At 37.1% G+C, this 26,492-nt stretch overlaps 1 protein-coding gene across 1 annotated transcript; it reads right to left on the reverse strand.

Annotated features, from left to right (window-relative positions):
* Window positions 1-452: 452 nt before the first annotated feature.
* snx22 (sorting nexin 22) lies at window positions 453-13,057 on the reverse strand. Its single transcript, XM_020928796.2, has 7 exons — window positions 12,830-13,057; window positions 8,316-8,399; window positions 8,134-8,238; window positions 6,679-6,773; window positions 5,870-5,902; window positions 3,591-3,658; window positions 453-1,422 (listed from the first exon to the last, which is right to left on the reverse strand). Exons 1-7 carry the CDS (start codon window positions 12,890-12,892, stop codon window positions 1,328-1,330), a joined length of 543 nt encoding a protein of 180 aa, XP_020784455.2. The 5' UTR covers window positions 12,893-13,057; the 3' UTR covers window positions 453-1,327.
* Between the last annotated feature and the right edge of the window lie 13,435 nt (window positions 13,058-26,492).

Here is a 26,492-nt window from a genome sequence, read left to right on the forward strand (position 1 = left end):
TATATATATATATATATATAAAGAGTAGACAGGGTAACTGTAGCTCAGTTAGTGTCCTCTGATCTGATCTGGCGGTGTGATGCTGTTGTTGTGTCCTTGGGGAAGACACTAATATCAGGCACCAAGTTTCTTTGTAAATGTTCACATAAAACTTGAAAAAGAGCTTTATAAAAATGTGACCATTTACCATTTCTTTAAAATAACAAATATGACAGAATAGAGTATATTAAAAACATTTATGAATTTACCTTTTAAATATTTCATGGCAAAGCATAATGTAATTACCTGGATAAATTGGCTCTTGCCTCGGTCTGTGAATATGACAATCTGAAAACCACCAATTAAAAGCTCATCCAAAAAACATGCCACATGCCACACGCTTTATTAAAGTGAATTAGGTCAAGATTCACAGCGATGAGAAAAATGTCATGAATAAAGAGAAATTTGCATGGTAATTTAGTGAATGTAAAATTTTACTAAAAGTTAAATTAGTAAAAAGAAAATGGACAAGTCTTTGTTGATTGTTCCCAGTTTAATATGAACCATAATACAGGAGGTGTTCAAATTCACTCAAATTCTTACAATTAAAGTAAAAAAGGCAATATAAAAATATGTCTCTACAAGTGAGGCTGGTCCATAACTCTTTGTGTCAGCTCAAAAGGAATAAAACAGCCATCTAAAAAGTGAAACTGAATCACTAAAAAAATATCCAGTGTCTCTTAACAAATATTAAACACAGTCATATGTTCATTTTCCACACACTGTACCCCGTCTAATAAAATACTACATTTAGATTCAACTAAAAATAAGTTAAAATGACTCCTAGAAATATTTAAGGCCACAGGAAAAATTAAGCTACTTCAGTAACTTAAGATGCAGTAGTGTGGTTGCAGATGTACACCAACTAAACCAGGTCTAAACCAGGTCTAAACCAGGTCTAAACCAGGTCTAAACCAGGTCTAAACCAGGTCTAAACCAGATCTAAACCAGGTCTAAACCAGGTCTAAACCAGGACTAAAGCACCACCATAGATACTGACCAATGTAGACCAGGAAAGCTGTACTAAATCAGAACTAGACCAATATCTGAAATACTCTGACCCAGTAGTCTAGTCAATACAATTTGTTGAAATGTAACAAATCCTTACTGAATTCAGCTGCTTCTACTATTATCAACAAGTCTGTATGGCACTTCACCTGTCAGTTGTCATAATGCTACGGCTGATTAGTCAAAGTTTTATGTACCTCTAGTTACAAATGAAAAACATACTACAAAACTACAAACCAAAAGCAGTCCATGTGAAAGAATAAAACAGATTTGTTGTATATTAAAGCAGCGGTGGAGTGGGGTCTCGAAAACTGACTCGGACTTCTCGGGTGTAAAATCCCTGTAAGACGCCGTCCACCACCACGTCAGGCAGGTCTGCAAGAAAAGTGAAGTGGAATGAATAACACTGGCCAGTAATGGGGTCAGAACCATAGACTGTATAAAGACGTGGACTAAGAGAATGAGAAGTCACTCAGAGTGTTCGGCTCCAGTGAAGCTCACCGAGGCTAGAGTTACAAGAGCAAATCTGTAGCCAAATTCAGATTAGGAAAAGGAATTTATTTATAAATTTAATAGTGAAATAAAAAACCCAGGATCATGTAGAGTGGTTAATACGAACATCTTAAGACCAAACTAACAGTCTAAGAGAAAAAGTTACAGAGAGAGACGTTTTTTCAATTAAAGGTGAATTGAAGCCAGAGTTGATGGAGTTCAAAGTGTGGAACACAAATATCCATTTACAGATGTGGACAAAATTGTTGGTCCCCCTCTGGCAATGAAAGAAAATTCAACAATAATCACTGAAATAACTTGAAACTGAGAAAAGCAATATTAAATAAAAATTTACTGAAAATTGTCCAACAAAAATCAAACATTGTTTTTCACCTGTGGTTCAACAGAAACAACAGAAAAAACAAAATAATGAAACTGGCCTGGACAAAAATGATGGTACCCTTGACTTAATATTTTGTTGCACAACCTTTTGAGGCAAATTCCGCAAACAAATGATTTCTGCAACTGTCGATGAGACTTCTGCCTTGGTCAACAGGTATTCTGACCGATTTTTCATGACCAAACTGCACTATTTGTCTCAGGTTTGAAGGGTTCCTTCTCCAGACAGCATGTTTCAGCTCATTTCACAGATGTTCAAGAGAATTGAGATCTGGACTCACAGACCGCTGCAGAACAGTCCAATGTTTTGTTCTTAGTCATTCTTGTGTGTTTTTAGCTGTGTGTTTTGGGTCATTATCCTGTTGGAAATCCCATGACCTATGACTGAGACCAAGCTTTCTGACACTAGGCAACACATTTTCTTCCAAAATACATTAATAGTTTTGAGATTTTGTTGTATTTTGCACAGATTCAAGACACCCTGTGCCAGATGCAGCAACAAAACCAAGCCTCCTCCAGGCTTCACAGTAGGGACAGTGTTCTTTTCTTGGTGTGCTTCATTTTTGCCTCCCCTACAACTGTACAACAACTCACCCTCATGTAACAGATAATACTCCCTACAACTGTACAACAACTCACTCTTATGGAACAGATAATACTCCCTACAACTGTACAACAACTCACCCTCATGTAACAGATAATACTCCCTACAACTGTACAACAACTCACCCTCATGTAACAGATAATACTCCCTACAACTGTACAACAACTCACTCTTATGTAACAGATAATACTCCCTACAACTGTACAACAACTCACCCTCATGTAACAGATAATACTCCCTACAACTGTACAACAACTCACTCTTATGTAACAGATAATACTCCCTACAACTGTACAACAACTCACCCTCATGTAACAGATAATACTCCCTACAACTGTACAACAACTCACCCTCATGTAACAGATAATACTCCCTACAACTGTACAACAACTCACCCTCATGTAACAGATAATACTCCCTACAACTGTACAACAACTCACCCTCATGTAACAGATAATACTCCCTACAACTGTACAACAACTCACCCTCATGTAACAGATAATACTCCCTACAACTGTACAACAACTCACCCTCATGTAACAGATAATACTCCCTACAACTGTACAACAACTCACCCTCATGTAACAGATAATACTCCCTACAACTGTACAACAACTCACCCTCATGTAACAGATAATACTCCCTACAACTGTACAACAACTCACCCTTATGGAACAGATAATACTCCCTACAACTGTACAACAACAACCCTATGTCCTGTCAAACATCACATCATCTTTGCACTGTTTTCCTGACCTACTCTTGTATTTTGCTGAGATATATTTGTATTACTTAATTTCTATATTTTTATTTGTATGTATGAAATTATACATTTATACAATTATGTCTTATTTGGCACCTGTCTCTTGCCCTTATTTAGAATTTATTATGACCATTTATATTTTTTTCTCTTTGTTATTCTATTATATTGTGATGTGTGAGCTGCTGTGTCCAAATCATTTCCCTTGTGGATCAATAAAGTTTGTCTAAATAAACCACAGTACACAGTTGTCTTTGTGCGAGATTGAAAAGAGGGAGTGTTTTGTACCTGAGGAGTAATCGGAGAGGTACGGGTCACGGTAGAAGGCCAGAGCGCGCTGCTGTGGAAACTGATAACTGTGAGAAAGGAGAAAGGAGATTTGTGTTTGGCTTAAGAGCTACACTTAAAGCAGCATTGTGTAACTTTTCTGGTGGAGGGTCCGTCAGATGCTTTTCTCCATGAAGATGTTATTGCGTTGTCTGGAATGTTTCACAGTATGGCGTTAACCATTTCTATCTTTGCGGAGATCAACCAGATCAGGTTACAGGTCATATCTGTGGAGAGGCGACCCCGCTCACAGTCAGAATGTCTGTTTTTCTAGGTATTTCTGAGCTTTAAAACCACCTGTAACTGAATAAATGTAAAGTAGAGCTGTTTAATGTCACACTGTGGAACATTCCAGGCAGAGCAATGACGTATCTACAGAAACAAGCAGGTGACTGACCCACATCTGAAAAGTTACACAGTGCATCTTTAAGGTTCAGACATTAACCACTCAAAAGTTTGGACACACCATCTCATTCAATGTATGTTTTCTTTATGTTTATTGCTACTTTCTACATTTTATAAAACACACAGAAGACATCAACTGCATGAAGCAAGATATATGGAATTAAAGAAAAAAATTAAATAAGAAAAAACATTAAATAACTCAAAAGTCCTCACAGTATCTACCCTTCGCTTTGTTGACAATGCTGCAAACCGTGAGCCTTCTCACTGAGCTTCTTGTTGGATTCACATGAAATGGTTTTCACTTCAGCTCAACATCAGGAAATACCAAAAGTGCAAATCTTCAAAGCAAAGGGTGACTATTTTTATTTATTTATGTATGTATTTATTTTTTAATCTAAGTGGAGTGATTTTGAGTTGATTTCTTGTTCACTACATTTCTTATGAGTTTTGATGCTGATTCATCATCCGCTTTCACTTCATGGAAACCGTCTGACGTCGCAGCATTAGGATTCGTTTGCTTGATGACAGACGGGTATTTTTTTCAAGTTAACCAACCACTGCTATTTAGTCGTGATGTATGTAATGCTCCAAATCCCATAGGAAGAAGGACAATATCGTTTTTCCCCTTGATAAAATTCACCAAATATTCTCTTTGTTCCAGCTTTAAATCCACAATCCTCTGAATCGTTGCCAACACAGAATGTATGTCTTCATCTACATCCATCTCGACCGCTTTGTTTACTGTTGTGCTGTACCACAAAAAGGACCCAGACAGGTGTGACAAGTTTGATGTCATGGCTTCACAGCTCACAGCTGATTGGCCGGTGCGTGGTCTACAACTTCTGGGGTTCTAGTCGCTGGAGAGAAATGAAATTGAGCAGAGGCACTAGGTGGTGCCAGCCTGCATTCCACAATATAAATAATCATGAACTAAAGAAAATGAAATAGAATGGTGTGTCCAAACTTTTGGCTTGTCGTGTAAAACTCAAGTGTTGGTTTTCATCATGACTGGGGCTGCAACACTAAAGTGAATTTTAGTGACAGTGATAATTGTCAATTACTGAAATAGTTGTTGACTATTTGAATAATTGTTTGGAATAAATAAACAGGTTTTATCACAATGACAGCTCTGTTATTAAAACAAAATGAGACAAAAACATAATATAATCAGATTTTCCATTAAAATTCACTTATTCTGTATGTCAATCAAATAGCCTCCATTTGGCACAGTATTTAGCAGGTTAAAAGGTCCATATTATGTTATTATTTTCTGATCTATGTCAGAATGTTTCCTCATACAAAACATACTTGGAGTTGTGTTTTGTTTTATTCACATATGTTTAACACACAAACCCTGCACATTTAGGCTCAGTTCTTCTCTCAGACTGAAAAAACTCTGTTCTACAGTGTGGTAATACAGGAAGTGCTCCACTGTTTCTAATCTCCAACACGTCTTCTCTAGAATCATTTGGATGATTTCAGTCCTGGAATTTCCAAACTCTACTGAACTAAAGGTAAAAGGAACTGTTTACGTGAAAACTGACACTTTATGACATCACAATGTGGCACAGAGCATTTTGAGGTTTGGAGATGTAGACAGACTAATAATAAAGAGTAACTCAAACATGAATGAAACAAAACACAACTCCAGTCTGTTTGTGAGGAGGTAACAACATTATAACATCATTTAAAGCTCATGAGAATCTATTTAACGTAATAGGGGAGCTTTAAACTTTTATTTTTTTATCACCATGTCACCATGAGTTTGATAGAGAACGACTGAAAACACATTAGTTGCAGCCCCTGTGATGTTTCTGACATTAAAAACACCTCACCTTCCTTCTTGACTGTCAAGGTCATCAAGAGATCTGAAATGAAACAGAACACAGCTCACTTTAGGACAAGACTCAAATGTGTAAACAATTTAGAACATTTCAAGATTTAAAATGAACATGGTCTAGCTAACTATCGGGACATTGCTGCTTCTTGTTTGTAGCTTACATTGAAATAAGAATATACCTGTAAATGTATTATTGGGTAAGTGTGTATGGGCCTGGGTTTGAGTCTTTCTTATTTCTTTTGCACTAGTTGTAACCAAACCTGTGTGTTGAGTGTCTTTCTGCCTTTGTATGGTACTGAATGTAACAGTCACACAACTTTATTCTGCTAATGTTCCATGTGAATGAGGTTAAAGTCAAATAAGATTTTGCTACAGCCTGCTCCTGTTTGTAGTATTCTATTTTTAAAAATGCTTTCTTTGTGTTACACTGTGCAACAAATTGCTCAAATAAAATAAAAATGAATGAGTTTTCTAACTCTATCGTGGTAACATACTCATCATATCAAGACTAATCTTCAGAATGCAAATCACTAAAACAAATGAGTCCAAACCTTTTTCACCCAGAGCCACATACTGAGGTTTGACTGAGCCACTGAGTCAGCTTAGGTCTGAAAAGTTTGAGTTAAGTGTGTAGCACACCAAATTGTTTGATATTTATGTTATAATCTCAAAAATGTTAATTTGCTATAAAAAGTACTACTTTTGTTGATTTGAGGTCATCTGGGGGCCGTATTTGACCCCTGGGCCATAGTTTAGACTCCCCTGCTCTAAAAATGTGTAATTGTTCAGTTGAGTAATACTCACTCCATGCTGTAGGCCTTGGTCCCTGTGTGGAAGTGTTTGAGATGTAGAAAGTCCAACAAAACCTGAGGCACATCTTCATTCTGATAAATAATGTTCTAAAATGGCAGACAAGAAAGAAACACATGACAATACAGTGAGGGTACAGTGACAGTGGTTCAGAGGAGGACAGTGAGTATATGGCATTGTTTCCCAATGACTGGGTCGTAAGAGATTATTTTTGGGTCGCCTTGTCACGATCTGCATGTAGATCTGCAATCTACAGTTCTGACAGTATTTCTATGCTTTTTCTTTTCACTGCTACATATATGTGTGAATTGGGATTTTCTGTGCTCACAAAAATGAAGATGAAGCACAGAAACAGACTGAATGCTGCTCCTGATCTGCTGCTGCGTCTCCTCCTGCACCCGGACTGAACACGCTACAAAAACACAGACAGGCCCACCTATCTCATTAGAAATGTTGAAATGTTGAAGACATGTTTTGTTTAATTTCTAATGTTTTTGTATTATTTTATTGACTATTTTATTCCAATATTTTTGGTTCAGTTGAATGTTGAAAAGAAAACGTAATGGGTTACATTCAGTGTCCGAATAGGTGACTTATCAATCCTTTTATTGCTGCTTCAATGACTGTTTTTCATTGTTTCAAACTTGAGTAATACTAACTGTTCTGAGCGACACGATCACTCAGTCAACAATAAAATATCTTCATTAATGTTCAATAATGGTCAAATCCACCTTTATTTTACGATTTACCAATAATGTCTATTGACTTGGGTCGTGAAGGTTTGTGACTTTTGAAATATGGTCCCCAGAAAAAAAAAAAAAGGGAAACATTGATCTATGGTTCAGAGGAGGACAGTGAGTACCGTATTTTCCAGGCTACAGGGCGCGCTCTTAAGCCTCCAATCTCATCAAAAACCGACTGCTCCCCCCGCAATCCACAGCACCCTATACACGAATCCACTCGGGTGTCCCATCACGACTAAAAACTCTAAAAGCCGCATCACCCGCACCGCACGCAAACACGCACGGAGCAGACAGCGACTGCACACAGCGAAAAACACACACAGCCACACTCCTCACTCCACGCCGACGAGGAACGGAACGGAGGAACGAACCAAAAAAGCGAGTGCAATGTGCCACTTCTAGACACGACTGAACAACTGAGTCACTGCGAACACGCCGACAATCCAGCGGTCCCAGACAGCACCCTCCCTACACGCCACAACTGAACAAAGCCCAGAGTCACCGAGAACGGCACAAACAAACAAAACCACTCACCCATCCAACTGTGGTGTTTCATTTAAAGTCTGGGGCGGTTTATTTGTGAAAAAAGTTGGAAGATAGACCATTTAATGACAGTGCACCTTATAATCCAGAGCGCCTAATAGCCCGGAAAATACGGTATATAGTACAGAGGAGGACAGTGAGTATATGGCACAGAGGGTCTCACCTGTATATAGTCCTCGAGCTCCTGTCTTCTCTGCTCTGGAGGTTTGGTTCTTAAATGTTGGTTTCTTTTACTTGGGAAGTCTGGAGTCTGGATCACCTTTCTCAGCTGTGCACAAGACACAAGTACATTTACTCAGTGTTGTAGCAAATGAAAAGGATTTAAAATGTTTTATAGACTTTTACTTTTCTGTGCAGAGTTTGGAACTCGCTGGTCTTCCTCAGGACAAAATGTTTTCTCCCATTGAACAAGACCTCCACCCTGAAAAGCTGCAAAACACAGTTACACACAACTGTTAAACAATATACAGTAATACAAGTGACTAGATGTAGATGTTGGTCTTTGAACACTAGGGGGCAATGTTGCAGCAGACAATTTAGGGGTAAAGTGCAACAGAAATATAGTTTGGATCATTTAAACTTGAAATGTGCGATTAAAAAAAAGTAAAGGTAATATATTATACTGTTTTCTAATCTATATTATAATGTAGTTTCCTCATCATAAACATCTCCAGAGTTGTGTTTTGTTTCATTCACACATGCTTAACACACAAACCCTGCATAGTCAGGATGAGTTCTTCTCTCAAATTGAAAACAAATCTCTGTTCCACCTTGTGATGTCATGTGGTAATATAGTAAATTAGTCAAACATGTGTGAATGAAACAAAACATGACTCCAGGTCTGTTTTTGAGGAGGGAACAACATTTTAACATGTTTTAAAGCTCACAAGAGTCAATTATGTGTAATATAAGACCTTTAAGGCACTAAGCTACTCCCAAAAGAACAGCTAGGCCTGTCCTGGTTTGCAAGAATTTTTTTTTGGGTCGCCTTTTCTGCAGGTAGGTCTGCAATACACAGGGCTACATTTAATGTCCAAATAGATGACTTATGGAGACCTTTGATTGCTGGTTCAGTGGCTGTTTTTCATTGTTTAAAACTTGAGTAATACTAATTGTTCAGAGAGAAATGATCAGTCTTCAACAATAAAATATCCTAATTAATGTTCAGTAATGCTCAAATCCACCTTTATTTTGTATTTTACGAATACTGTATTTATTGGACTATAATGAAGAAGAAAACACATATAAGTCGCACCGGACTATAAGTCGCATTTTTTGGAGAAATTTATTTTGTAAAATCAGAGACCAGCAACCGACATTTCATCTTGAAAGGCAAGTTATAGTAATAACAATAGAAGAGAGAACAACAGACTGAATAGGCATTAATATATTAAACGTCACATATTAACGGTTCTTCAGATAATTATAGCATAAACAACAGAACATAAGTTTACCAAACTCTCCATCTCACTTCAAATCACTAAATCCACTGAATTCTTCATCCTTGGTGTCACTTCTGTGCAACCTCCGGAGATAAACCGTAGATCCATGAGGTAAACTGTAGCTGTACTCTCCAACCCCACTTTCCATCTTAATCACAAGTTTCTCGTTCACTCCAAACTTTCTTTCTGTTGCTCGATTACCGTTTTCGGCTGAATATTTCACTATTTGCAGCGAGACAGTGGCTATTTTACAGGAGGCATGCACAATAGAGTGTGAAGCGACAGTGGTACAGGAGCAATAGAAGTACTAGATATTGACACACGAACCTACAGCACCCTCTCGCAGCTGTTATTCTGAAAATGTTAGTATATAAGTGTCACCGCAGTAAGTCGCAGGACCACCCAAACCATGAAAAAAAGTGCGACTTATAGTCCGAAAAATAAGGTAATGTCTATCGACTTGGGTCACGAAGATTTGTGACTTTTAAAATATGGGTCCCCAGAAAAAAAAAGTAAATTTATGGTTATGAAACTTTAGCAAACAGATACAAGTGTTCGATATCAGACCAGAGCTGAAATATTAATAACAATAATAGTTTTAAGTTGGGATGCAACAATAACAGAAATATTGTGACATCGTATTGTCAAAAGTCTCACAATAATATCGTGGACCTTCACAATATATCGAATTACAAGTCTCTTTGCTTAAATTAATAGTTATGGTGCAGCAACAGATAAAAAAAAAAAAAACAGGGAACTACATAGACCATGATCCTTTGCTCCATTTCAGTGCAGACTACAAGAAGAAATAACAGTTCTAATACTTTTAAGTCTTAGTTCTTTGGATTAAGTCTTGTCAAGGCATTTTAAGAGGAAAAAGTAGCAATATTGCAATATTTTAAGCTCATATAATTGTAGACAGGACATGTTTCTGCTTTTAAAATACCTTGACAAGACATTGGTGCGAATTATTTCCATCATAATCCCAAGAATTCAAGTCAAAAACATATTTCTTCATGTCGTCTGTGCTGAAATGAATCATGGGATATGTAGTTTCCGATGTTTATTAGCTGTTGCTTCTATAAAACCTGCATTTAAACAAAGGAACTTGTAATTCACATTATCACGATATTTCGGTTATTGTTACATCGATAGCAATAACCAGATCTGTCTTAGAGATGTGTGAATGGAAATGTTGAGTCAGGGGGGAGGCGGGTGGATTGTGAGTGTGATTAAATTATGTTATTTTTATCGATACCTCAAGAAACGCAATATCATCTTTCCTGCACTACACTTGTATGTGCAGCAATATGACAATTAAGACTGATTTGATTTGATTAAATTAAAAATACCCCAATTTCAATGAAACCATGTTGCTTTTAAGAGATCAGATAACTACACCATACTTCCATGATCTATGTTATAATGTTGTTTCCTGTACACCTTAACTAGAACCTAGACTTGAGGATGAGTTCAGCTGATCTTGACTGAACTAAAGGTGAAAGGAGGTGTTAACGTGAAAACTACCGCTTCATGACATCATAACATGGAACAGATCATTTTGAGCTTTGGAGGTGTAGACAGACTAATAATAAAGAGTTACTCAAACATGTGTGAATGAAACAAAACACAGCTCCAGGTCTGTTTTTGAGGAGGCAACAGCATTACTACATAGTAAAAGTTTTAAGAATATAGTGTATCAAGGTTTTTTTTGTACTTATAAAAACCTGTAATTGAATAAATGTAATATAGCCTACAGAGGTGAGACCAAGTCGTTGTTTTCCAAGTTTCAAGTAAACCTCAAATACAAATCAAGTCAAATACAGGCAAGTCCAAGTTGAGTCTTGAGTCACTGGCCCATAAGTTCAAGTCAAGTCCAAGTCAAGTCCAAGTCAAGTCCAAGTCAAGTCCAAGTCAAGTCCAAGTCAAGTCCAAGTCATGTGCTTTGCGCTTCAAAGTTGCTTTGATTTTTGCCATTTTTATGAATTTTAAACTAAAGTGTACTAAAAAAGTCATGGTTTATTTATATATGGGTATTTATATAGTAGTAGAAATGCAAATTTTTCCTTTTTAAATGTCTTGTCAAGATCTTAGTGTGAATCATTACGGTCACAACAGAAAGGATTCATATGTAAAAGTACTCAGATGTAAAAGTATTTTGTCATGTCATCTGCACTCAAATGGAAGGATCATGTTCTAGTTCCCACTGTTTTACTGTATTGTACTGTTTTTAGAAGAAACGCTCCCAAACCATGAGAGTTTCTGCAAAAAACAAGAACTCCCTGAATCATTTGGTTAAATGGGCGAGTAAAGTGACTGTTCATCCTCAGAGCAGTCTGGACTCTCTATACAGTTACAGAGGACGTCCCAGAGTATTATAAAAAACATGCAACATCCACTAAACTCAGAATTTCAGCTGATTCCCTCTGGTCCGAGTCTTTTAGTCCCAAGATCTAGAACAAATTGTTTGTTTTAAAAGGAGCTTCGTTCCAGCTGCTATTGGACTTATGAATAAATTGTAATCTATTTATCTATCAATTTTAGTGCGTTTGTCTTGGAAAAATTGTGTGTGTGTGTGTGTGTGTTTATATATATATTTAATATTTATTGTGTTTTTAGCCAAGTGTGATGGATGAATTTAACTAACTGTTTATGGAACAAACCATTCTGGAGCTCTGTAACACTTTATTTTGTAATGAACAAATAAAGCAACCTAATCTAACTTAACCTAACTGCACTGTATATTACTGAATAATACTGTAGTACATTTGAGGATACCATATCACAGTACTTAAGTTACATCCATGTGGAGGATGGGGGGCAGTCAGAGTCAAGTCCCAAGTCACTGCCCTTCAAGTCCAGGTTGAGTCCCAAGTCCATTTTATCAAGTCAAGTCTCAAGTCCTGAAAATAGTGACTCAGAAGTCAGACTCCAATCCAAATCATGACTTGCAAGTCCCAAAGTCTGATAGCCAGGATGCAGAAAAGTTGCATATTGCAACTTTAACAAAATAGCACTTGACTATGATTGGTCAAATGCACCTGTCACTCAGCTAGAGCATAAAAGGGTTCAGGTATTTCATTCACAGCATTATTGTTTCGAGCTGTAAAAAAGTATAAAACAGAAACAAGCTAAAAGTGTTTTATTTACGCAACCGCACTTTTGTATCTCGTTCACTCACTCGTGACATTTGGCAGTGATAAGCGAATAGTGAAAGTCATTTTGCATAAAAGGCAAAAGCGGAAGTGAGCGCGCAGGTAAAGCTCACCTGGTCACGCGCTCCTCTCTGTAAAACCTAAAAAAAAAAGCTATGTTTTTCAAGCACGAATCACGCAAAAATGTAAAAAATCACGCATATTTTGGCCTTAGTGTATTCTGAAGCATGTTTCAGTCAATATAAATCAGAATTATCCTTACTTTTTTGGTCTTCCCCGCCTCATCTTCCTCTTGCTCCATTGAAGGTATCGAAACTTCAATCATTGTAAAAACAGTTCAGTTACGAGTATTTGGTTTCAAATCCTTTAAAGCGTAGCCCCGCGCGCTGTTGACGCACAGAAGCAGGACTTTCACCTCAGTGGATGCGAAAATCCAGTGTATGAGCTGCACATATGGGTCTGCAATGAGATGTTCGGTCCAGTGTGTGTACCAAGACACGCCCACAGAGCACTGGACACGCCCACAGAGCACTGGACACGCCCACAGAGCAAACTACTGCAGCCTATTAGATCACAAGCCTCATGTCTGACTCACAAATACACGCCTAGTACTCTAAAGGAAGGAACTGTCAAGAAATATACAGCTTGGTTTTTACAGTGGACTTTGTAAAGAAAGAAAGAAACAAAAAAGTATCATTTACTTGGTACATGATTTGTCTGTAGTTTGCTTTTTCTGCATTTAAAGACAAAGGAGCATGGAGGGTCTAACTCTAAAAGTTTTAAGCTTTATAATAACTGTAATAACTACTACTACGACTAATACCACCCTAGATTCCAAATATGCCTGCAGAGAATTTCGTTTTTTACTACAAGCAAAATATTACATTAAACTATTACTATTACTTTTACTGAAAATATGTTATGTTATTATAATTTTTTGGTTGTGTTTATTGCACTGAAAAACATAGAAAAACATGTGTCTTTACTGTGAACAGGCTTGCATCTCCACAAATGTGACTCTGACTTGGTCTCCTCCTTCTTATGTCCATGGAAACGTTGTTCTTTTGACTGTAATCTTCCACATAATGGCATGAAGCATATATATTTCCATTGAGAATGTTGAAAGTATGGTTTTACCTTTGTGTTTCCATGAAATCAGGCAGGTGAAGTGACATTTGATAGTATTTATTGGGTGTGCACTTTCTCCTCTGCAGATAGAGATGCTCCACAAAACTTTAACGGTAAAATAAAGTGGCTGTAGATGTCATGTGTGAGTACGTATGGTCTGAGGGTGGAGAGTTTGTGTGTCGTTTTGTGTACAAGTTGTTTAACCAGTTCACATTGTCATGTAATCAAGTTTAGAATAAGAGCACTTATTGTTGTAAATTGAAGCCATGTGAAAAGCAGCAGCCCTCGCTTCAACAAAGGACCAACAGCAGAAGTTGTGCCTTTTCAAATCTCACTTCCTACCGAAACAAGCAGCAAAAACCAGACAATATACAAGTGGTGAGTAGGTACACATCTTAAGCAAAGTGGCCAGCAAACAAGCTTTGTTACAAGCAAAATAATATGAACTATATCATTAAGAATACAAAACTTACCTTTTTTTATTGCTATTTATATGAGCAAAGTAAAACAAAATCAAGAACACTAACAAAAAAACCAAAACAAAAACAAGGATATGTACATGTACATATTTGGGACCTGGTGCTCAAAAGGAGTAGTATGAAGTTTTTTTTTTTAAAAAAAACTTATAATGTCCTACCTCAATTTTTTTACATAATCAAATGGTTGACACTTTTTATTTCACCTTTGGAGTGCTTACCTGTCGTATGCATTTCATAAATATACACACGAACATATATGTACACAAATGCATAAATATGTATACACACACACATATACTCATATGTACACACACATGCTCACATGTACATACATACATACATATATACATACATACACATACGCATCTATGATATATCTCTGTCGCAGTTAAATAATGAAGATATGTTGCTGCATGTATAACCATTGTGTTGTAGTCCTGTCTCTATTTCTCAAGTCCAAGTCAGCCACTATTTACTCCAATTCCCACTTAAGAAAAAGTGAAAAAAATCATCATGATCTAAAACATGGGTCCCCAAACTTTTCTAGCTGTGACCCTAAAATAACCATGCCCGGGATCTCCACTGCAAAATTAAATTAACATCTGAAATAATTTCAGTTTGCAAAAGTCAATCAATTTCAAATCAGGTTTGAAATTGACTGAAAATGTACTTAAAATATGCATGCCATAAATAAAAGTACAGTTTCATATTATTAACAGTGTCAATGGACTCTCTCTGGACTATAATGATATTAAAGGCCCATATTATGCTATTTTCCGATCTCTGTTATAATGTTGTTTCTTCATCACAAACAGACCTGGAGCTGTGTTTTGTTTGTTGCTGCAGATTTAAGCAGAGTTCTTCTCTCAAACTGAAAACACCTTGATGTCATGTGGTAATATAACTGCTCCACTGTGTTTTTAAACTCAATACACTTTTATTAGAATCATTTGGATCACTTCAGCTCTGGAATCACTTTTGAACTAAAGGTGAAAATGTAGCGGTTAACTTGAAAACTACCACTATATGACATCACAAGGTAGAATAGAGCATTTTGAGCTTTGGAGACATAGACAGACTAATAATGCAGGATTTACTCAAACATGTGTGAATTAAACAAAACAAAACACAACTCCAGGTCTGTGTTTGATGAGGTAACAACATTATAACATGGCTTGAAGCTCACAAGTCAATTATACATAATATAGGACCATTTTGATAAACCTGTTTTGCAAAGGTTGCTTGGACTTGTCCTAGTCCAATTTCAAGTCTGGAAAAATGAATAGCACACCTTTAGAGTACATTTAGATATGATAGTAGTAGTAGTAGTAGTAGTTAGCTCTTGATACTTTCTTTATGACAAGCCTCTGCACAGTTTCCTGTTTTCTGTTCCTGAAACAAACCGATTCTATCTTCTTCCCGTTGGCATTCACTGGATAACTGGATTCATGAGTTCAGGGTCACATGGTCACCCGGTGGCCTCTGCGTTATGTTGAATGGAGTGACAGAAGAGCTCACGGCAGCAGCTCGCACAGGAAATGATCTGCGTTTGTTAAAAATAAATCTCCCAACGTGCGGATTTCAGGGAGATGTGTCATGGATTCACTGCGGCTTCACTCACATGAGCTTTGGCCCGGTCGCTGTCTGCATCAGCAAAGACACACACACACATTAACAAAAGGAAGTGCACGGGCAAAGGTGGAAGGACTCAGCTAAAAGTAGTGCCCAAAATATGGCACTGTACCTGATGTTTACAGTCTTTAAAACATGGAAAACAGAGCTAGTTCTTTTGAAACGGTTTACAATGGTCCAAAGTTATTCCTCACAGCATCCATCTAATTATTCACCGGGATGAATTTATGAGCGCTTTTCCCAACTTTCATAGACTAGAGTATTGCAGTTGCAGTAAAGCTGACAACTAGGATGTTAACACACATTCAACAATAAAAAGGTGAGTAATCAGATGCAGACAGCACACAATAGACATATATTGACGTCAAGAGCTTCACATTTTGATTAAATTTCCCTTGTGGATCAATAAGTTTGTCTAAGTTTTCTAAATTTAAATGCATGGGATACTGAGTTCAGAACCTTTCACCATTATTCGGTTAAACTGTAATTTAAATATCTTAACATATAATAGAAATAACTGACTGGTTGACTAAAAGAATCGTCCATTGAAACCCTGAAATCTACAGTGAGATGTACCTCTACCAGCTTGAAAATCACCACACTGACTGACTGAGCCCAAAGCAAATCCACATGACGGTCCCTGTGTGGAGCCCGTGTCCCAGATCAGTGGATAAGTGTGAGGAATGTGAGGCTTGTCTGTACAGCTCAGTCTCTGTCTGAACACAGCACTGGAGCACACTGTGTCAAAGACAGCACTGTCGCTGTGGACAGGACAGAAGCTACAGTCCACCTGGAGCATACAGGCAAGAAGATCAGATCACAACATTCTGTTCTGATAGTTCATACAGATGAGGGCAGCTATAATGAAGATTGTTCAGATGCAGATTTTTGTTGCAATACAGTAAGTTCTTGGGTTTAGTAGGTTCAGATTTGTGCATTTACACTTCTGATTTTGCTTTTGAGAATGTAATATAATCAGAAGTGAAAACTGCCCCCTCCTTCTCATTATGAAAAGTGAAATGGATTCTAAGATATGCAATAAAAGCTTCAAAAGACCAGGTTTGGGTAGAAATATTAGGGGAGGTCAAAATAACTTCAAAATATTTTTTATTGGAATTTTACATTTAGTTAACATTTTTCATTTAGTTTATCTTCTACATTTGGGAAAAAAGCCGCAAAGACAGATTTAATTCTTGACTAAAAAAGGAGACTACTCCCTCTAGTGGTCTGACATTAAACTACACAGTAAACAAATGTCTGAAATCTGTATCATAAGTGTAATACAAATAATATTAAACATACATTTTGATAACAGCATTGAAATATTTGTAGCATATTGTACATTAAAATCTTAAACAAACGTTGAGTTGAAGAAAACTTGAACATTCAAATTAAATAACATTTTCTAATTTGACGACCTGAATAAGAAAGAAAGTCTATATTTATCAGCTTCTTGTTGATTTGATTGATTGCATAGAAAATATAATTATGTCTGAGTATTGTTTACCTGTCCGTTGTCACCCACCCTGAAGTTGTGGAGCTTGTGAACTTTGACCTCTCCCTGTGCGTCTCCCACGACGACTGCATCCGCCTCTGAACAGAATCGCACCGAGGTGAGCTTCACAGCCCCAGCTCTCAGCACCAGAGTGGGCTCCAGACTGAAGAGGGCAGAGGAAGAGGTTAAATTCATATTCTAGAACTTGATTTGGAATGGTGGACAAGGGTCTGTGCAACACTATGGGAGAACTAACCACAGTTTTTTATTGATGAGCTCTGCAAGCTTCTCATATTCATTTTATGGCTTAAAATAAGTTTACATCCAAGAATACTGGTTAGAGATTCATCAACATCTGCAAAATGTTTTTTAATTTGTTATCCCCCTATCATTTGAAACCTTGTACCTCGGTAACTTAATATTAGACGGGTTTAACAACACAAACAAGAGATTACTTTATATTCTATTGACAGCAAGTAAAATGCAATAACAAGGAAGTGGCTTAAACCTGAGCGACTAAAAATTGAGAACTGGATTGATATGGTACAAGAGATCTACACGATGGAAAAGGTTTCATTTTTATTGAAAGTGCAGCTGGACTTTTACAAGATGTGGTCTAAATGGACAGAGTATTTAAAGTCGGTGAGATCAGACTTCATATTTGCAATGTTCTGTTAATTTGTGGAAAAGGTTCCCTGGCTCCCCAACCTGTTCCGAGTTTGTATATGTTTCAAAAAAAATTTAAAAGAAGGAACTTGTGATTTCATTTTACACATTGCAAGGTGTAATCTGCTTTTTCAATAAAAAGCAAAAAAAAAAAAAAAAAAGATTACATGAAGCACATATTTGGGTTTGAATAATAGCACCACTTTGTAAAGCTATTGTAAAATCTGTTTTGTTTATTTATACTGACAGAGATGTTGAACTTTGTGTAAATTTTTTCAGATATTTATACAAGTAATTTCAGCGTGAAAACAAGTGGTCGTGGTTTGACACCCACTCCAACAAGAGTGTTCTGCCTTTGTGTCCTTGGGCAAGACGCACTTCATCCACCTCCCCCGTGAGGTGGGTGAAGTGTGTTGAGTAAGTGATTCTGCAACTTTTCACACCAAGTATCACACTAAAATAATATAAGGTATTCCAAGTACCACCAGATGTGAAGTCAAAGTACATAAGGCCTATTAGGGTTAGATGTGGTGTTAGATGAGACTAAAACCATGGATCAGGTGCTTCTAAACAATGTTAAACCCAAAGACACAGCTTAGCATCTCAGATAACTGCATTATCATTTCACTACACCATTACTGAATTCTGAGCTTTACACCACCAAGCTCTCACACACCACATTCATACTGAGGCAAGGTGGGTCCAGTGTCTTGCCCAAGGGCACAACAGTACACACTAATCAGAGCTGGAATCAAACCACCAACCTTCAGATTTCTGGGCAAACAACTGATAACATAAATACATGATATACATGATAATATATCACCAGAGTATTCTGTAACTCACATGTTCATTTTTAGGTCCCATATCTCCAGTTGTTCTGCCTTCAGGACAGTGAACACAGTGGGCCATTTTGGGGACCACTGGACCCCGTAGACCGCAGTCTGTGAGGACATGAACGATCGCACTGGATCTGGACTGCCCCGCCTCCACAGCTGCACTGTCCAATCAGAGGAGCAGCTCAAGAACAGGTCTGGAGAGAAGGGGGACCAATCGATACCGTTCACTGGACCCTACGGACAACACAGAATTAATGACAAATCAACTAATCCAGACTTCTGTACTGGGTTAGCGAATAAATACACACTAAAGAGTGAGTGAAATGATTTTACTGGGTGTGACAAGAGGAAAACTGTGATGATTTTAAGTTCATATGACAGACTACTCTTTTCACTAAAACATAGTTACTTTATGAAAAATAGATTTTTTGTAAAATCTTAAATATAAGTAGTGTTTTATTTTTGGTCAAGTTTATCATTTTACTTCCTTGTTGGACACGGGCAGCAGATATGGCATGCACAGAGGTAATAATATGCAAAAGGGCAAAAACCTTAACTGCACAATAGTCATGATTAGATAAAAAATAAAACTAATGACAACATGTTTATTTTTGTTAAAAGTTGTTTAAACTATCAGAAACTTTCCTGTGTGTAAACTGTCCCTGCATATTGGATGGAGATCCCGGGTAGAGGTATTCTGTTTTGGGACTCATGCTCATGCCGCATGCTGTATTGTCCCTGGAGACTGAGTTCATTTCATATCAGCAGATGTAATTGCTGCAAATATGAAGATTCAGAGACACTAACAGTATTTTTGTGATCTGTTAAATACAGTTAGGCTAACTAATATCTTTATTTATTTATCATTTTCTTTTGTCTATGAATGACAGCTCAGTTTTGCCAAGACCCAGTTAGCAAACATGTCCCAAAACAAAAGACTTACCTGTTCCTAAAACCAACTTTGATCCTAACCCTAATGTTAACCTGACTGAAAAAATATATTTGTGAGCCTAACCACTAACACAAATTTGCTGTGATTTTGCATAATTTCAGGTCTAAATTAATCTTGGTCTTTTCAAAGAGTTTCTTTTTTTAGACCTGGCTCAGGTGAAAAGGAAAACACGGAATAAAAGTGAATCCTACCTCTTTCCCCTTTACGAAATGCCAAGATTTCAGGAAGTTCCTTTCTGTTTTATAGATTGCCACTTAACTCATATGTTTCATGTCTAAATTCTTTGTATTTTATATCATTGTTATTATAGTAACTCTCTATCTGTAGAATCCTGAAACAATTCCATAATGTCTCCAACTCTATGTGGAAGTGAGAGTAAACAGTACGAAGAGAACTCATTTCATCTGAATGTGAGCGTGGCCATTGACATGCATTTCTTCTCGTATAAAATCATTGAATTGAATATAAACTCTTGGACTGGTTCATTTACACACTGTACTTACAAAGTGCTTTTCATAAGTCTCCAGCAAATGAAGTTTGGAAAACATGTGGATAAGGCCGTCTCTGGTCCCAACTAAATAAATGTTTGAATCCTGCAGAAAAAAAAACAAATCTAGCATCAGTATTAAACATATATTTGTGAAGTAACTCTTATGTGTACTCAAGTCAAGTTAAATGGCTGAAAATGCACTCAAGTACTGTGCTTAAATGCTGTCAAACTGGTACTTAAAGTGCTTATAGCAGGTTTAGATGACTCATTTCACTAAAACATTAAACATAATTAGATTTAAGATTTAGCTAAAAATCTGAATCTTACTTTTTATGTCACACTAGGGAATAAACAACTGTTACCTAACAACCACACTGTAGACTATCAAAACTCCTTTAATGTACACACAAATTATTATTTGACAAATCAAAATATAAGAAATTTTGTTATTTTGTTGAATTCATGTTTTTCTCTGAACTCTCTAAAATAGAACTCATTACTTCCTGTAATTTTCAAAATATTTTTCAACAACTTTTCTTCACAAACGGTTTCTTTGTTGGTGCAAAACTATAAGTTATATTTACAACAGGATAAGTCAAAATTAAAGAATCTTCAAAACCTGTCAGACACATTTAAAAGGTCCATGGCATAACTTTACTGGTGGAGGGCATGTTTGGTTCCATAGAGATGTTGGTTCCATAGAGATGTTACAAGTTACAGGTCAGATCTGTGCAGAGGCGACCTACCTCACAGTAAAGATGCATGTCTTTTATGGAGTTTTTTACTTTAAGCAAAAAACACATTTGAAATGAAATAAATGCAAAGACTGTGTAATTTCATACTTTCAAAGATTCCAGGGAAAGCAATATCATCTCAATGGAGAAAAGCAGATAGCCAGAAAAGTTACACAGTGAAGCTTTAAGCAAAAGTATGCATAAAAAATACTACTCTTTACTATAAGTTCCTTTCTTATGTAATTTGTAATATAATGTAATATAATTATGAATCAAATCGGCACAGAGCGGTTCAGTGTGTCTGAAGTGTACTCATTAACTATGATTTGAAATGTATGTAGCTAATTACAATTACAAAGCATGTAGAATAAAAAGGGCCGATATTACATTATTTTCTGATCTTTGTTATAATGCTGTTTCCTCATAATAAACATAACTGGAGTTGTGTTTTGTTTCATTCACACATTTAACACATAAACATACAAATTACATTACATATTTAGGCTGAGTTCTTCTCTCAAACTGAAAACACTCTGTTCCATCTCGCAATTTCATGTGGTAATACAGGAAGTGCTCCGCTGTGTTTAAGCGCCATACACCTTCACTAGAATCATTTGGATCATTTCACCCCTGGAATTTCCAAATCTCTACTAAATTTAAGGTAAAAAGTAGCTATTAACTTGAAAACTCTCGCTTCATGACATCACAAGGTGGAACAGATCGTTATGAGTTGGAAATATGGACTAATAATAAAGAGTTATTCAGAACAAAAAACAACTCCAGGTATGTTTTTGAGGAGGCAACAACATTCTAACATGACTACAATTTACTAGTGTAAATTGTGTGTAATATAGGAGCTTTAATTATTAATAATAGTACAATTCTACAAAAAACTCCCAGCCCTGATTGTAGCTCACCATTGGATGGAAGCTGAGGCAGAGGCCTTGATCCACGGCCTGAGCCACGGCCTGTCCCATGACGCTTTCAGACTTCTTGGTCGTTAGACGTTTGCTGTTTGTCTCATTTTTGAGCTGAAATAAATCTAGATACAAAAGTAAGGAATACATTGATATAATGTTCTACACTAGACATACATGTCAGAGTGGTTTGCTTTGACACCTGTGCATTCCAGGCCTTTGGAGACCAGGGACCAAGTCTTAATGAGTCCATTCAACGACAGAGAAATTAAAAGCTTTGCATTCCAGCTCAGCTGACTCACCCGCTCCAGGTGCCTCTTAGAGCACTCTCTGTAAAATACACACAATATATCTGAAGGAGGACAGTAGCAATGTCATTATGCCGTCTGTGTGAGAAATTAAAAAATATACATGAAAAAAAATATGCTGACTATTTGGTATTGCTTTTCTATGTTGTTTTCTCATCAAATTACCTTGAGATGCCCTCAAAAATGTATGTATAATATAAAACACTTACAGCAGGTTGTACCACACAATATGGAAATAAAGTTTTTTAGGAATGAAAAAAATTAATTGTCTATGTGGTATTTTCTTTTCTTTTCTGGTTCTGTGTTTTGAGATATAGAAATAAAGTTTGATTTGACTTAAGAACTGCTTAGTTAGATTGTACTCACGAGATGCATGCCAAACAACATCTGCTAGCCACATTATAGACAGCCACTGTTCCGTCCATCATTCCCACACCCAGATGATGGGGGACAGTCGGAGAGAAATCCAGAGTGGTCACTGCACTGTGGCTGTGAATGACACGCTCCAGCCACTAGAGGGAAGCAAAAACACACATTTCAATAATGCATTTTTTTATTTTTATGTTGAAATACATAGGTGGTGTTTCGTACCATGAGGTTTTTCACAGACCAGACACAGATAAGTCCAGGTGTATCCTTCTTACAAGCAGAACAGTCGTAGCCCACTGCCAAGATGTCCTAAAAAACAACAACAACAACAGTACAAAAATATTGACACCTAAAGCACTGAATGTTGCCCTGATTTGAGCACATTTAAAGCTGCACTACTTAACTTTTCTTGTGGAGGGTAAATTACTTGCTTGTTTGCATGTCAATGTTAATTCTCTACCTGAAATGTTCTGCAGTATGTCATTAAACTTATCTCCATGGAAACAAGGAGAACACGCCAAGTAAGTATGCATGTTTCTTCAGACTTTTTTGAGCACTAATTGAATAAATAAAGATTGATTTGATTTGGTTTAATGCTACACTATGGAACATTCCAGACAAAGCAAAATCTTCTATTTAAAGAAGAGCAGGTGATGGACCCCCCAGCAGAAAAGTTACATAATCCACCTTTAAGACTTCTTGGTTTAAACTTATTCTGTTTAAAGTGTCTGGTGGGTTAATACTTGTGGTAAATATAAATTATAGCCAAATTAAGAAGCAATTTATAAAGAAAATCAATAAAGGGAGAATTCTATACAAAAGTTTGGCACATTTTACACAAGAAACACTTTTGAGACTTCATTATCTAAACAAAATAAAAGGTGTTTTCTTATATTTTTATTTGTCAAATAAATAAGTTTTGGCCCAGTTATGAAATTCCCTAGCATGATGTTTTGATTTCCAACCAGGGAGTAAAATTTTAAACCTAAAAATGTTTTGTGTTTTTGTAAAACCTTAAATGATCTTAACTGTGTTTTGGTAAAATGAGTAGTCTGCTATAGTCCGGGTTCAGTCCTCATTTTGACCTTTATTTAGTCTGTTTAAACCTGGTTACTCGTGGCATCGTCTGTGCCAGCCATGAACATTACCGCTTTCTCCTTGTGCCAGCACAAACTGGTGACCACACAGCCTCTAGTGAGCTCACAGCTGAAGGACCAGAGCAGACTCAGAGCTGGGGCCTCAGACACAGCAGCTCTCTCCTCCTCTTTCTCCTTCTCTTCCTCCAGGAGACCAGTATCTGCATGGTATGGGTCTGACAAAACAAATACAACATTGGTTTATTTATGTACTAAATAATTAATACTCACTCAAGTTGTGTCTTCTCATAATTTAAATAGGGTTGGAATCACAGGACACTATGAATTATACATACAGTTACAGTTGATATACTGCATATGATACTCTGTGATTGATTACTTTTTTTTAAACATTTGTTTTAACAGTATCGTGCATTCAGAATAGTTTTGTGGTTTTAAACCTGCTCTTGGGTGTCAGTGGCATAAATTAGTTTCAATATTATGTTTGCATTTACTTCAGCAATATATCATACTACTACAGTCGCCAACAATAACAGTATTGTTTCAACAAATTTGGGATCACACTATATCTATATTTTAGTACACCCCAGAGCAAAAAAACTAAAGAAAACGTCACATAAACCTGACCTGGCAGAGGAGGCAGCTGTCTGTAGGAGGCCAGTTGTGGTTGGAAGATGTTTGCCACGACGTTTCTCTCCATGACCAGGAGCGAGTGCATAAATTCCTTAGAGCTCATCACAGTCTGAGGCTGAGGGCCATTCTGAGACCCGTCCATGTTATAGTCGATAACAGATAGAGAGCTCTCTGTACTGTCTACCACACACAGGAATCAATAATTTTATAAGGCTGTGGAACTAATACAATTATTACAACATTTACAATTATGGTTCAATAACAAAACTGTACCAGCTTAGACTGCTGCCCCAGCGACCTGGCCCCAGATAAGCGGAAGAAAATGGATGAATGGATGGAACAAAACTGTAACTATGATTATCAGAAAATGCGATACTATTCAGTACTAAAACTAGTACTGAAACTAGATTCAGCAAGTATCAACACTGAAAATAACCCCATCCAGTCATCTTTTTCTGCTTTATCTGGGGTCGAGTCATGGAGGCAGCAGTCTGAACAGGGAGGCCCAGTCTTCCCTTGCCAGGATCCCAAGGTGACAGCTGAGAGACATACTCCCTCCAGCGTGTCCTGGGTCTTCCCCAGAGCTTCTCCCAGTGAGATATGAAAACCTCCCCAGGGAAGCATCCAAGAGTCCATTATAATAATAATAATGGATCGGACTTATATTGTGTTTTTTTTTGCCACTGGCACCCCCCTGTTGCCTGGTATTCCCAAGGTCTTCAATCCAAGTACTAACCAGGTCCGGTCCTATCCAGTTAGAGAAGTTCAGGCTTTAACAAGGGAGTACGGTCAGAATCTATAAATAAATATCTATATATTTATTTTACCTGTGCCTGTGCCTGTACTGCTGCTGCTACTGGTGCTGGTGCTGTTGCTGTTGCTGTTGCTCCTGACCAAACTCTCTGTGATTTCAGACTCCTCAATGTCCAACGCAGCAGTGGAGTCACTCACACAGTTGTAGATCTCCCAGTTTGTCACCTGCGTACCTGTGAACACAACAACAAAGAATTCTTCACTCACAAAGTTTTTACATTTGCAAAAACAAACAGACAAAAAAAACAACAACACCTATAACTTTTGACATTTTATCTAGTGTAAACTGCAATTTCACCTAGCAAAACTTTGTCAGAGCAGCATTTTGACTGGCACAAGCAGCTGATTTTCACTTGCATGTTTTTATGATAACAAATGTCAGCCTTAACTTAACTTTCATGTAATTAAGCAAGAGTTTAAGATTTGCTTACTTGTTAGCCAAAAGAGTACACACACTAACACACTTAAACCTTATATACATTATTAATAAACTGTCTAACCTGCTTCAGCTGTGAACACTGTGTCTGTCTGGATGCTTTTAGTTTTAGGTGCGTTGTCCAAAGTCTGCATCTCTCGCTCCATAAACTTATAATTTCCATGTTTAGTTTTACACAACTCAATGGAGTGACGATTACTCTCTCTGGAACAAAGCAAGGGTACGCTTGAGAATGAGAGACAGTGTACAGCGGAGAGAGAGTTATTGTATGATACAGAGGGACAGTGAGTGTATGGTATATATATGGTGCAGGGCTATAGGAAACAGGAGGCATAAAAGAAAACTTGTATATACTATTTATACACAATACTATTTTTCATGTCATTGCTGTTGTATCCCTGTAAAAGTAAAAATACATGATTTAGTAGTTTTCTCACTTCTGCTGCTCGGCCTCCTCCGCGTAGTCAGGCAGCACAGTACTGGGGATGTCCAGCAGAGTGATAGTGTCTGTCTCTGTCAGCCAAATGTCCACCAACGTCTCCGAAATATCCTCTGCCATTTCTTTAACAGTCTCTGCTTCCTCTGACAAACAAACCACACCATATCTTATTATCACAAATCAGATATTATATTAATTGATCCTAAAAATAGTATTGAAGCTAGATACTCATTTGAGCGAATATCAATAGTAAAAAAGTCACATTCATAGGACAGAAATTAACCTTTCCTGAATAGTTTGAATGCATAACACCACAGAGACTAGTATACGCCCATGGTATCAGAATTGGTATTGAGTATCAAGTCTATTACTTAGTATCACAATAAAACTTTCAGTATAGTTACAAACATAGACTGTATAAAAAAGTGAACTAATGGAGTGTGATGTCACTCATAGGGTTTGGCTCCAGTCAAATGAAGCTCATTGTGGCTGACAGTT

The sequence above is a fragment of the Boleophthalmus pectinirostris genome, unplaced genomic scaffold (assembly GCF_026225935.1).
Source record: "Boleophthalmus pectinirostris isolate CB_2022bp ecotype Guang Dong unplaced genomic scaffold, ASM2622593v1 HiC_scaffold_2, whole genome shotgun sequence".
Classification (NCBI taxonomy): domain Eukaryota; kingdom Metazoa; phylum Chordata; class Actinopteri; order Gobiiformes; family Gobiidae; genus Boleophthalmus; species Boleophthalmus pectinirostris.

Bases quoted from the DNA above. Each gene is read 5' to 3' on its own strand.
- snx22 (XM_020928796.2), bottom strand. From the start codon at position 12,892: ATGATTGAAGTTTCGATACCTTCAATGGAGCAAGAGGAAGATGAGGCG. The intron at 8,239-8,315 runs GTAAAAGTCTAT...TCTTGTGCACAG, and splicing joins TCCAAACTCTGCACAGAAAA to CTGAGAAAGGTGATCCAGAC. The intron at 3,659-5,869 runs GTGAGGTGTTTT...CCTTTCTCACAG, and splicing joins CTTGACAGTCAAGAAGGAAG to TTATCAGTTTCCACAGCAGC.